Source organism: Pan paniscus, chromosome 1 (genome assembly GCF_029289425.2).
Source record: "Pan paniscus chromosome 1, NHGRI_mPanPan1-v2.0_pri, whole genome shotgun sequence".
Lineage (NCBI taxonomy): Eukaryota > Metazoa > Chordata > Mammalia > Primates > Hominidae > Pan > Pan paniscus.
In genome coordinates this window covers 66,141,339-66,154,970 of record NC_073249.2, presented here as the reverse complement: position 1 = coordinate 66,154,970, position 13,632 = coordinate 66,141,339, and the positions used below count along the sequence as shown (strand labels likewise).

The following is a 13,632-nucleotide window of genomic DNA, read 5'->3' as shown; positions in this document are numbered from 1 at the left end:
CCCAGCTACTCAGGAGGCTGAGGCAGGAGAATTTCTTGAACCTCGGCGGCAGAGGTTTCAGTGAGCCAAGATCACACCCAGCTTGGGCGACAGAGTGAGACTCCATCTCAAAAAAAAAAAAGGTGAAGAATGGCTATGAGCTGAGCCTTAAGCTGTGATATGACTTCATTCCAACCTTGCTTGACAGTAATGGATGGGATGTTTGACACAGTCAGGCAGGGAGCTGATGGAGGGGCAGGAGGCTTTCTGTGAGCTCCTGCCCTGCTGGGCCTGCTGTTCTCTTGTGGGAAACTCTCTCCCTGCTGCAAATGGGGTGAGGATGCAGGTAAAAGGGAGGCAGAGCTGTGACTTATTACACACCATATCCCCAACACCACATACACCACAACACCACATTCTGTGTGCACCTAGTACACAGAAGGTGCTTGATAAATGTCAAATTGTTGAGGAAGTGGCTCAGTGGAAATGTAACTTTAGATGCCCCTCACTGCACTCACCACTGTGTTCTCACACCACAGAGTCAGGCAGTAGTTTTTCACCTGGCCCCAGGCATCCTTCATGCTGTCTTCTGAAAGGGGCACCAGCTCATTGCTGTCCCGAGGCCGATAGCTGGGTGGGGATAATGAGTAAGAATCCAGTCAAAGAACATCATCACAAAAACCATCCTCCTCTTCCCTCCTCCAGGCCAGCACAAGGTTCCCACTGTACCCCTCACAGCTGCCTGCCTGGAGCTCACCTCAGCTTAGTGTGTTCCAGCCGGAGCTCCAGTTTCTTAGACACCATGTCCCGGACCTGGCTGTAGGGGAGCCCGGGCTGAGTCTCCATGACTACCGTGTACTTGTAGTGCACCTTGAGTGTGTAGGGCATGGGAACACTGAGCTTCACTTCCTGAGTGGGGAGGAAGCAAAGGGAACTCCTGAGTGTCTGAGGCTTTCTCTCAACATCCTGGATCACCGCAGTTTCGTGATTTGGCACAGGGGGTACCCAATACAGCAGGGGAGAGGTCAATAAGTAACTGGTTTCACAGTAGCCCAAAAGGCCTTCAGAGGTCCTTTAGCCCAACCCTTGCTTGGACAGGAATTCCTACTGAGCAAGATCTGGCCTACTAGCTTGGGTAGTAGGAAGTGTGTGCATGATAGTGGAGGAGGCTATTAAGAGGGTCCCTAGCTCATGGACTCTGTAGGGTAGCAACTGGTTCGACCCTTCCACTGGGGCTCTTCCTATAATCCAGACAGACATGTCTGTGGTTGATAGCCCAAGCTATCCCATCTTCTAACAGTATGAGGGAAAAATGTTACCTTAGGCTCTTCTTTTTGTTTCTGGCCTGAATGGAAAAAGTAGGGAGTAAAACAAAAGAAGATGGTGAATGAACATCCTTGGCCAGCCCCTGCCACACACAGATGAAACCTCTTCAAATAGGGCCCCCAACCTCTTACCCTTTAATTTGTGGGGCAATTATTAACCTTAGTAAACTGTGGGGAAAATCTCGCCCTGGGGAAGCATGAAGGTCATGAACACATGAACAAACTCAGTCTCTGCTTCTAGGGAGCCTATAGGTAATTACCAAAGGACCAGCATATCCTCACCAACCCACAAGGTTAGCGGGGATCCCAAAGGTCAATTAAACCCACAGGATCCAAAGCAATGAAAATCGGAGTGCAAGGTGAGCCAGAGGCCACAGGAAGAAGTATTAGAGCCACTGATCCTCACCTTATTCTTTATTTTTGTGTATGTTTCCTAAAGTTTATTAATTTAATCTAATCTATTAATCTAATTAACCAATCTAATATTAATCTAATTTATGTAAGAGTAGCATGCATAAAGATATTTACTATAGGGGGTACATGATCAGAGAAGGCCACTGATCTCAAACCTAGCTGATCATTAGAATCACATGGGAAGTTTTTTCTAAAATACAAATTCCCAAGCCCCATTCCAGTCCTAAAAAATCAGAGCCAGTAGCCTAGGACTCTGTATTCACACAATCATCCTAGGTTTATATGTGATCCTTGATGAGCCTCTAGACAAAAGATAACAACAAAAAACCTGTCAAGGACATTGAGCAGGAGCAATGGGAGAAATTTGAATATGGAATATACATTATATAATAGTATCATATGAATGTTTAGTGTCCTAGATACCATGATTCTATTGTGATTATGCAGGAGACTGTGTTTTTGCAGCTGTGTAGGGTGAAGTATCACGAGTCTGTAACTTTTCAACTGGCTCGGGGGAAAAAAATAGAATGGAGCAGGGCGAGTTCATGGTGCAAAATGTTAACAATTGGTGAGTTTAAGTGAAAGATATTCTGATGTTTATTGTATTCTACTGTCAGCTTTTCTGTAGGTTGGACATTTTTCAAAATAAAAATGGGGGAAGGGACATCCCGAGTGATTCTGATGATCAGGCGCGTGTGGCAATCATTGATCTAGAATCTGGCCAACCACTCACTCTGCGTCTCTACCAAGCGCTTATCCAGAATCTGCTTCAAGTGCACTTCCCAAGACAGCCCTCTCCACACTAGGAAACAGCCTTTTAGAGAGAACATTTCCATTTCACATCTGCCCATTGGTTCTTTGTTCATCCTCAGGGCTCCACAGAGCAATTTCTTTTCCAGATACAGTGCCTCAGACATTTGAAAACAGCCACTCCATGCCCCTCAGAGATAAGCATGTATAGTTACTTCAACTTTTCTTCCTGAGACATGGTTTCCATACCTAATGATCAAGGGGTTTGGTGACTACGTGAGTCACTCAGGAACCAGCTGCATTCACCCAAGCCCCGTGAGTGTTCTGCAGAAGGCAGGGAGAGAGGGCACTGATTTCATGTTTGGGGTGGGTGGTGCAGGAAAGGAGGATTCTGGGGCTGCGTGGTCATTAGCTGAGTGACATGTTGGGAGAAGAAGAAACCAGAATTTCCTGGAAGGCAGGGAGAGGAACTCAGGAAGCAGCCTGGCATGCTGCTGCACCCAGACCTAGGCTGTGGCTCCAGGACCACTCACCTGGTGACAACTGGGGTCTTCCAGGGGCTTTGGAACTAGGAGGAGCTGGGATGTCGGACTCCGGAGAGCTTTCCTCCTGAAGGCAACAGGGAGCGACGGTCAGAACCTTCATTCAAAGTTCCCAGGCAGGGGTGGGTGTGGGGAAACGCCCCTACAGAGACCCCATGTAAAGGAACCACATGCAGATAACGTCCTAAAAGTTGGAATGGTAGTGACATTTGGGGAAGACGAAGGAAACGTTGGCCAAAAGAGGAGGCAGGGTTGGCCTGATGAAAATGAAAATCACAGTAGAAAGAAGAATCCTAACCCGCTAAAACGCCCTTGCTGCTTTAGCAACTCTTTCAGCCATATTGGAAATCCACTGGCCATGGGGCAGGACTGAGCTCTTGTCTCCACTGCAGAGGGCATTGAGAAAGGAAAAATTCCACTTCTCATTTGCAAGGCATTTGAAGCTTTTCAAAGCATTCGGATATGGTGAGTGACCAGGGAGGGCTGAGCTCATATACAACTGGTTGCACAGTCTAGAGACAGACAGGCTCCACTGCCATTGAGTCACTTACAGGGATGCTCAGATCTGACAAAGACAGCTCTCTAGGCCTGGCAGAAGGACAGACTTTTGAAGTGTGAGGGAGGGAGTAGCAGCAGTTTAGAAGCAGTGGCTGGCAAGGCCCACTCTGATTCAAAGCTCTAAGGCAGATCTCATTTTATTATTTTTATTTGTATAGAGGTGGCATCTCTCTTTGCCCAGGCTGGTCTCGAACTCCTGAGTTCAAGTGACCCTCTCACCTCAGCCTTCCAAAGTGCTAGGATTACAGCCATGAGCAACTGCACCTGGCCTCATTTTCTTTCTAATGGCATTGTACCAGCCAACACATTGACTATTCTTCCACGTGAAGCGGACACACCTGGGAAGACCTAACCCGCTCATATACTGTAGGCTTTGCTTCCCAAGTCACTTCTGACCAGGAAGAGTCACAGAGGTGGGTGGGCCCAATGGGACCTACAGATGCCTCCAACTTAGCACATCTGGGCTTTTTTCCCCTCATTCCCAGGTTCAGCTCTGAGTAGCTGGTGCCATCTCAAGGCAGGCTCAAGACTAGTGAATCTTTCTCCAGGGGTCCTGACAACACCGCTTTTACACTGCTTTTCTCCCCTCCAGGGAGAGATCTCTAAAGGGTGAGAGGAAATGGGTCAGGCCTTGGCATCACATTACCTGGGGCTGCTGCTGAGGGTGGATCCGCAGCTCAACTGGTTCAAGGTAGTTGCAGGGAACAAGCCCCTTCTGCAGTGCAGCACCACAGAATCAGAAAGAAAAAAATAAAGATGTGCTCATCAGTACCCACACCACAGAACAGCCCAGAGTCCTGGGGAAGGGATGACGAACAGACAAAAGAACTTGGCTGGTCTGCAAAGAAGGCAGCAGATACTGCTCCACAGAGACTGCATTTGCTGCCAGGATCCCATGCCCATCGCACCAGCCCCTGATCCTCTGCATACCTGCCCGTTGAACATGACCGTGGCCCAGTTATCATTGCCCTTCTTCAAGACAAAGACAATGTTCCCTGGCATGACCTGGAGCTCTTCTTGTGTCTCAGGCACAAACCCAAATAGCACACGGTGAGCCTCCCCTTCCAGAGCCCTGCAGAGGATAGACACAAGATTCAGCCCCCATCCCCGCCCATGATGCCATGGCACAAACACACTGAACTTGGAGCCAGGGACTTGGCTCCAGCCTGGCTCTAACTCCACATCTAACTGCTACTGCCGAGGTGACACTGAGCCTGCCTGGGCTCCCAAGAGGTCTCAGTAAGAAACTGGTGTACACCTGCTCATAACCATATATGCAGAGGGGCAAGAATAAAAGCAAAAACCCCACAACACTAGATAGTGAGGACTTACAATCCTTGCCCTCCCTTCTGCTCTGAGGAGGAAGGTCCCTGGCTGTGTCATCTTGGCCAGCTCCCAAGGCTGGGCTGGGGTGGGGTGGATCAGGTGACTGTGGTCAGGGGAACAGCACAAAGCAGAAGTCAGGTGAGAGCCAGCTGGGCCAGAAAGATTGGTGGGAGAGAAGGAAGGAGAAACCACCTAGAACCAGTGTTGGGCCAGGATAGAGAGACCGTGAGCAGGGTAAGTGACAGGGAGCGTGAGGGATGCACATAGAGGGCTCTGAGGCTGCCCAGCTGCTGTGGTGCAGTGTTGGTTCCCTTAAGTCTGACTTCACGCTTTTAGGCTTTGAGGCTCTGATTGGCATCACTTTGGAACGTGTGACTGAGAGGCTGGTGTTCAGGTTGCAGGCTTCCCTCCCTTTACTCCCCACTCTGTTACTTTCCCCTCGGCCCATCCTTGTTTCCAGACATCGTGCCTACTCCTGTAGGGAATACAGGCCCTTCCAGCTGACAGGGAGCTTAGGAATGAGCTCATCCAGCCCCCTCATTTTTGTAGTTGCTTTGGTACTTTTGTCACTTTTTTTTTTTGAGACGGAATCTTGGTCTGTTGCCCAGGCTGGAGTGCAGTGACGTGATCTTGGTTCACTGCAACCTCCACCTCCTGAGTGCAAGTGAGTCTCCTGCCTCAGCCTCCCAAGTAGCTGGGATTACAGGCACATGTCAGTCACCACGCTTAGCTAATTTTTGTATTTTTAGTAGACATGGGGTTTTGCCACATTGGCCCGGCTGGTCTCGAACTCCTGATCTCAAGTGATCCGCCCGCCTCAGTCTCCCAAAGTGCTGTGATTACAGGCATGAGCCACCACGCCTGGCCAATCACTTTTTAAAACCTCCTTTTTGGGTGGGAGGACCAGGCTTGCTTCATCGCTTCGAGAGAATTCTTAAGAAAGCTGTAGGTTATGTCACCCTTTGTTTTTCATCTTACAGAAGAAGGACTTCCTTTTCTTGAGTCCTTCCTCTTTACTTCTTCAGAAAGCATGTGCCGATAGGGAGTGGAAAACACCCACACAGGAAAAAGGACATCATTCTAGATTCCTGACTCCAGAGAGCTCTGGCCTGCCCCCATCAGAGGGGACTGCAGCCAATGCGAAACCGATCTCCAACCTGAGGTCAGCATCCTGGTCCCCAGGGTAGCTATGTTCCACAGGACACCACTGCCCCTCAGCAACAACCCCTTGCCATGTGGGTGGCTGTGCACGTGGACAGAGGGCCAATGGGACACCACGTAGCTGCAGCCAGGCCCTGATGGCCAGCCCCACCACAGTCAAGACTCCCATCCCCATCATATCATTCCTTTCTAGCCTGACATTCTAGAAGACATTCTTCTAGGCATTCCTTTCTAGCCTGACATTCTAGAAGAAGCCTGACATTCTAGAAAAGTCAACAAGATTTAGACCCTGACCCACCTTCATCTTCTTCCCTCCCTTTCTTGCCATCAGCTCAGGCTTGGCGCTTGGATATTCTGTGTATGGATTTGAATCTAACTTACCTGAAGATCTCTGGGGTTTTCGGTCTGGGTGGAGGCTCAGCTGCCTATTGAACATTCAGGAGAAGTGAAAACGGAAAAGGCAATGAGGGAAAGCAGGGGAGAGACAACAAACGGCTAATGGTAATTTGAGCATTCTTCCAGACCAGAAAATCAAATAATGCATTTCTGACTGATAAGAACACTGTCTAGGAAGAGGGCACAGTCACCCTGACTAAACACTGGGAAATAACACCTCCTACCAGCTCCCCAGGTGCAGGTTTCATTAGCACAGCAATTCATTTTGAGCCAGAGCTAGTTTCTGGAGGTTAGCAGTCACACAGCAACATGGTGTCACAAGAATGCTTTGACCTTGAGCTCTGTCCTTTTCCCAGGACAGTTTCCAAAAGCTCTGTTCTGTAATTAATGACTACTATGTCACATGACACTTCTGAGTATTTTTAAATTAATTAAAAAAAAATTTTTTTTTGAGATGGAGTTTCACTCTGTCGCCCAGGCTGGAGTGCAGTGGCACGATCTTGGCTCACTGCAACCTCTGCCTCCCTCATTGAAGTGATTCTCCTGCCTCAGCCTCCCATGTTACTGGAATTACAGGCATGTGCCACTACACCCTGCTAATTTTTGTATTTTTAGTAGGGACGGGGGTTTCACCATGTTGGCCAGGCTGGTCTGGAACTCCTGGCCTCAAGTGATCTGCTCACCTCAGCCTCCCAAAATGGCGGGATTATAGGCGTGAGCCACTGCACCTGGCCACTTCTGAGTATTTAAAATTGACACAGGATCCACTGACTGGGCAAGAATCTCCTCCCCTGTTCTACACTGAATACCATGGAATCCAGTTACCTGGGCTGCGTTCCCCTCATGGCCTCTGGCTGAACTGAAGCTCAAGGGACTTCAGCAAGGCTTTCATCAGCTTTATTGTGAAGAAAGAGATCAAGGAATCTAGATCTGGAACATACCTGCCCCCGCTCAGAAAACCGCCCTCTGCTAGTGCTGACCAACACTCTTGCCCATCACAGGTTCATTGCCACAGAGTTCGTATTTTCCTTAATGTGTTTTCCCCTCTTTCCTTCACAAGGAAGCTCTGTCTGCATTTCTAGATCCACTATCATCCAGTTCATCTGAGCCCACCTCTCCAAGCCCAGCTTGGGCAGAAAAAGGGTTCACTCTCAGTGCTCTGCCTGTGTTCCCGAAGGAAACCCCTGCACATGAGCAGATGGGTAGAGCCAGGAGAGCCCAAACCTCAGGCCCAGGCCCCACAGGGTTCCCCACTTGCCCCTGTACTCAAGAAGAGGCTTTGTTAATAAGCCTTCCATAGCTTGTGTTTCAGCTTCCTGAGAGAATAGTTGAGGCTTCAGAGAGAGGATCAGCAGATCTCTTTAGAGATGTGAAGACCGGCATTTGTGGGGAAGCAGGAGAGTTAGCTTCAGAGGACTTGGGGTGAAGCCTGACACTGCCTTATTTCCTCACCAGCCATGGAAACCAGGACTGAGAGAGGGTAGGCAGATCCCTCAGCTGCACTGAGGGCCACTTGAAGGAGCCCTTACAATAAGGCAACTCAGCACACACAGTCTCTCGAATTGAATGCTTCACAGAAAGCTCTCGAGACCTAGGTCCATGGAGAAGGTCAGGACTGCCTTACCTGTGGTTGCAGAGGGGCAAACCCAGAGAAACTGTCTTGATCCACCACAGATGCCACAACCTAAAATCAAGGACAGGAGGGTGTGAGGCTCTGCCAGCACTGTTTCCATTCTTCTGGGTCTCCCTCTTTGCTCATGCCCTAGACCTGTTCTTATGTGAGCCTGGTTTCAGACATGGACAGTAACTAAGGATTAGATTCCTGAGCCTCTGCATTAGGATTTCAGCAACTGAAGAAACAAGCATTCACCCCACCCCTGCTAACACAGGCTTGCTTTCTTCTCTCTTAAAAAAGAAATGTTTTTATTGAGGTGCAATTTGTATAACATCAAATTATCTTTTTTTTTTTTTTTTTTTGAGACGGAGTCACGCTCTGTTACCCAGACTGGAGTGCAGTGGCGTGATCTCAGCTCACTGCAACCTCTGCCTTCCAGGTTCAAGTGATTCTCCTGCCTCAGCCTCCCGAGTAGCTGATATTACAGGCACCCGCCACCATGCCCGGCTAATTTTTGTATTTTCAGTAGAGACAGGTTTTCACCATGTTGGCCAGGCTGGTCTGAAACTTCTGACCTCAGGTGATCTACCCATCTCAGCCTCCCAAAAGTGCTGGGATTATAGGCATGAGCCACCACGCCCAGCCCAAATTAATCATTTTAAAGTGAATGATTCAGTGGCATTTATCACATTCACAATGCTGTGCAACTACTGCCTCTCTCTAATTCCAAAATATTTTCATCACCTCAGAAGAAAATGCTGTACCCATTAAGCAGTGTGTCCACACTCCCCTTTCCCCTAAACTGGCAACAACCAGTTTGCTTTCTGTGACTGACTTGAGCCCTCTTCTCTGAGTTTTAAAAATCAGATTTAAAGCTAGCTTTATTCACAAATATGCTTAAACTATAGATAATTTTCATCATTCATTCATATAATCAAAACATTTTTGCTGAGAGCTGTTATGTGTCTAGCACTGTGCCAGGCTGTGAGGACTCAGTGGAGATCAAGCAGACATGGTCTCTGCTCTCTCAGTGCTTAGAGGCTGCACCAGATATTTCCTATAAACGGAATTGTACAACATGTGGCCTTTCATGTCTGGCTTCCTTCACATAGCATAATGTTTTCAAGGTCCATCCATGTTGTATCATGAATCATACTCCATTCCTTTTTATGGCTGCGTAGTATTCTGTTGCATGGATATATCACATTTTGATTACTCATTCATCAGTTGATAGATATTTGGAGGGCTTCCACTCACCCAGGCTTTCTTGACCTCTGCTGCTATGCTAGACCCAGCTACCCGACCACTGGGCAACTTTAGCCCTATGAATGTGTCAAGTCAAATGTGGTTTTGGAAGGGCACTGCTGACTCACTTCAGACCATGTCTGAAAGAATTTAATACTTGGATTTATTATTATTATTACTATTTTGAGATGGAGTTTCATTCTTGTTGCCCAGGCTGGAGTGCAATGGTGTGATCTCAGCTCACTGCAACCTCCACCACCCGGATTCAAGCGATTCTCCTGCCTCAGCCTCCCAGGTAGCTGGGATTACAGGCATGCACCGCAGCACCCGGCTAATTTTGTATTTTTAGTAGAGATGGGGTTTCACCATGTTGGCCAGCCTGGTCTTGAACTCCTGACCTCGTGATCCACCTGCCTCAGCCTCCCAAAGTGCTGGGATTACAGGCATGAGTCACCATGCACAGCCAAGAACTGGATTTAGAAGAAGTCCAATTTAAGACATAGTCTAAACATAGGGCTGTGGAAGTGGGGAAAGACTCCTCAGCCCACTAAAACGTGAACTACAAGGGGCATTAATCCAAGAGGATCCCATGCTGATCTCTTTCCCTAACATGTTCTCTTCATATTTATTTTTATTTTTTAGAAACAGAGTCTCAATCTGTTGCCCAGGCTAGAGTACAGTGGTGCAATCATAGCTCACTGTAGCCTTGAACTCCTGGGCTCAAGTGATCCTCTCACCTCAGCCTCTCCACTAGCTAGGCTGGTCTCAAACTCCTGGCCTCAAGTGATCCTCCCACTTCAGCCTTCCAAAGCACTGGGATTACAGGCATGAGCTACCCTGCCTGGCCCTCTCTTCACATTTAGTGAGCTCCTCATGGCTGTGTTTTCCCTCCATTGGCTCAGTCCCTAAGACTCAGCATCCTGTGAGTAACCCTGTGGCTCTCACCCAGGGTCGAGCTGGAAGGGAGAAATGGGAGCAGCTTGGAGAAAATAAACTAGACATGGTTGCCTATCTTTCAGCCAAACCTCTGTCCTATAAACAAGTCTCTCATTGCCATCCCAGGGACAGAGCCACAAGGAGGCTACCCTCTTCTCAAGAGTCCCTCCCACCTTGCTCCACATGGCCCGGGCCACAGGAGACTCAGGGGAAGCCGAGCAATCCCACCTACCGTCGCCTTGCCTAGGTAATCCTTCTTGGCCAGCTGAGCCACTTGTCTCTCATTTGGTCGAAACAGCCTGCCCACAGGGATCACCACTGGCTCATATAGCTTCTGCTTCTGTAACACAGAAAACGTAGCATTTCCTTATGTGAAAATGGGGGTGACAATGCTTGTCCTGCCTCCCTCAGTGAATAGATGCAAGAATTCATTGAGATAACCACATAGAAGCCCTTTTCCAAATGAGTGTTGTCATTCCTCTAGGGTGTTAAGGTAGGAACCCTTGGTTTCAATACCACCTTCTGCTGCGAGGCCACGTGGACATTGCTGCTATTTGTTGCTATTCAGCACCCTCTTTTCCCAGAGGAACTGCTCCTCTCCCACTCTGTGTGCTGTCCATGGGGTTCTCTCATGGTGTAGAGGGCACCACCACGACAAGGCTGGCCCGGGATCAAGCAAGGCTCATGACAGTGCTCCCTTGGATGTGTGTTTGCTGATGAGGATAGACATATAAAGACTGACTTGAGTCCTCTTCTCTGTGTTTTAAAAATCAGATTTAAAGCTAGCCTTATTCACAAATATGCTTGAACGATAAATAGTTTTTATCACTTATTCACAAAATCAAAACATATTTTAGGCAGGTGCGGTGGCTCATGCCTGTAATCCCTGCACTTTGGGAGGCCAAGGAGGGCAGATCACCTGAGGTCAGCAGTTCGAGACCTGCCTGGCCAACATGGCAAAACCCCGTCTCTATTAAAAATACAAAAATTAGCCAGGCATGGTGGCATGCACCTGTAATCCCAGCTACTTGGGCGGCTGAGGCAGCAGAATTGCTTGAACCCAGGAGGCAGAGGCTGCAGTGAGCTGAGATCACGCCACTGCACTCCAGGCTGGGCAACAGAGCGAGACTCCATCTCAAAACAAAACAAAACATTTTTGCTGAGAGCTGTTATGTGCCTAGCACTGTGCCAGGCTGTGAGGACTCAGTGGTGATCAAGCAGACATGGACTCTGCCCTCTCAGTGCTTAGAGTCTGTGCAGCACTGCTCTAGCATCCAATATCCTGTTCTCCTGCATTGCCAAGGAGCCCCACTCCAAGGGTGGTGTGATGCCGGGGCTCTGCCATCCCATACTCTAGGACTCAGCTTCTCAGCACAGATTCAAGATCTTAAGTGGAACTATACCCTAAGATCAGTGTTACCCAGACTCACAGAAAGTAAAAGCACCACTTTTATGGCTTCTCAATGGCATGTCCTCTGAGACAAATGAGAATCCAGTGACATCCTCTCAACACCTGCATCACCAATACGCTTACCCAGACGCACTCCATCGCCTTGTCGATTTTGGAATGTCTGGGCTCAGACTTCATGCTCGTGGCCAATGCTAACTGTTCTTCAGCTTTTTTCCATTCCTCCTTCTTGGCATACATGAAAGCAATGTTATATAACACCTAGAAAAGTACAGACCGCAACATAAAACTTGAGACTACTCCAAATCAAGGTGCCAGGGAAAGGCTCACACGTATACTCTGAGAATGTTGCCTGGTAGCCTTTCTCCCTTTCTCAGCTCTCCTGGGAATATCTAAAATATAGTGCAATTAGTCTTGCTATTGAGTTATGTCAAACACAAACATGGTGTTAAGAAAACACCATGGAATGCGTAAATGCAACATCATTTGTACTCTTCCAACAACGAAATAGGTCAGGAAGGGACAAGAATTATTGTATACAGTGTGTTCAAACCAGGTTAAAAAAAAGAAGAAGAATTGTTGTGTTGTTTTAGTATGAGTTGCTTTAGTAAAAGAGTGACTTGCTCAAGGCCCCTTCTAGAGGCAGACACAGGGTTGGGAATAAAATACAGGTGTGTGGTCTTCCAGTCCACCTCCTGCCACTGTACCTAGGCTGAAACACTGGACAGGTACAGAGCCGGAAGATGGATCAAGATGCAACCTCCTGTACCAGCACCAGCAGAACCTGGCCCAGACCATGTGAGTAACAAGACTAATGTAGCAACACAGGCCAGGCGCAGTGGCTCACGCCTGTAATCCCAGCACTTTGGGAGGCCAAGGCGGGTGAATCACTTGAGGTCAGGAGTTTGAGATCAGCCTGGCCAACATGGAGAAACCCTGTCTCTACTAAAAATACAAAAATTAGCTGGGCATGGTGGCAGGCACCTGTAATCTCAGCTACTTGGAGGCTGAAGCAGGAGAATTGCTTGAACCCAGAAGACAGAGGTTAGCACAGAAGCCAGGGGCACCTTCACCTCAGGTGGGGAGGGAATGGTAAATGCAACAGTGTCATACTTTTCCAGGTCTTGAGTTGGGCTGTGGTTCTTGAGTGTTTATTTTACTATTGTGCTTCACAATTTACACACAGAATCAAATAATCGTTTGGATGCATTACCAAGATCTAAAAAATGGCCTGACTGAAATAAATTTTTTAAATAGGATATTATGGAAATTAGGGGGTGTGGCATTTGAGGCTAGATTATAAAAGACATTGACACTGTCTTGCTCTTGGGTCACTTGCTCTCAGAGACACCAGCTGCCATGTCATGACAAGACTTAGGCAGCCCTAGAGAGAAGTTCATGTGGCGAAGAACTGAGGCCTCCTGCCAACAACGACGTGAACTTGCCAAACTCAGACAGGTGGAAGGATTGATGTTTCTGTGGCATTAGTGGCTGGTGCTGAATGGTGGGGGCCAGGATCAACCCCGGAAGTGGAAATCTGGACTCCTTTCAGTCCTATTTCTGAGATTCAATGAGCTACTCCCTTCTGAATTCGTTGGCTTCTCCAGCCCACTCCTGACCTTGTGTGCAGAAAGAAAGAACTCAGATCGTTTAAAATTTCCTATTTGGTTCTCAGCCACCTTCTCTTAAGACATTTCTCTACAATCAGTTTTTATGAACTAATGATGAGAAAAACCTTGACACTCTTCAAAAATAATGATGTGATTCTCAGAAGCCAGGGTCATACCACATCAGGAAGAGAAGGATTATAAGTAGGGAAATGACTGGAAGGTCCCATGTGACAAAGAGGGCCTTAGACCCTGAAAAGTTCAGCTTTACTTGCAGAGAGGGCCACTCAGCCAGTATTTTCTGTCCTCTCAGGGCCATTTTAACCCCAACTCCAGGGGAAACATTCCTTCCATGGAACTGTACTTTGAT

General features: G+C 48.0%; 1 protein-coding gene across 2 annotated transcripts in view; it reads right to left on the bottom strand.

The window, feature by feature from the left end:
- Positions 1-13,632, bottom strand: part of NCF2 (neutrophil cytosolic factor 2) — a 35,349-nt gene that overhangs the window by 7,158 nt on the left and 14,559 nt on the right. For both annotated transcript variants that reach the window (XM_034942220.4, XM_034942223.3), the window contains exons 5-14: positions 11,782-11,916; positions 10,480-10,587; positions 8,076-8,135; positions 6,437-6,480; positions 4,499-4,640; positions 4,215-4,283; positions 3,002-3,077; positions 1,299-1,324; positions 737-888; positions 498-609 (exon numbers count right to left, since the gene is read on the bottom strand). In XM_034942220.4, coding sequence (XP_034798111.1) covers positions 498-609; positions 737-888; positions 1,299-1,324; positions 3,002-3,077; positions 4,215-4,283; positions 4,499-4,640; positions 6,437-6,480; positions 8,076-8,135; positions 10,480-10,587; positions 11,782-11,916 — 924 coding nt within the window. The remainder of the gene's footprint in view (positions 1-497; positions 610-736; positions 889-1,298; positions 1,325-3,001; positions 3,078-4,214; positions 4,284-4,498; positions 4,641-6,436; positions 6,481-8,075; positions 8,136-10,479; positions 10,588-11,781; positions 11,917-13,632) is intronic.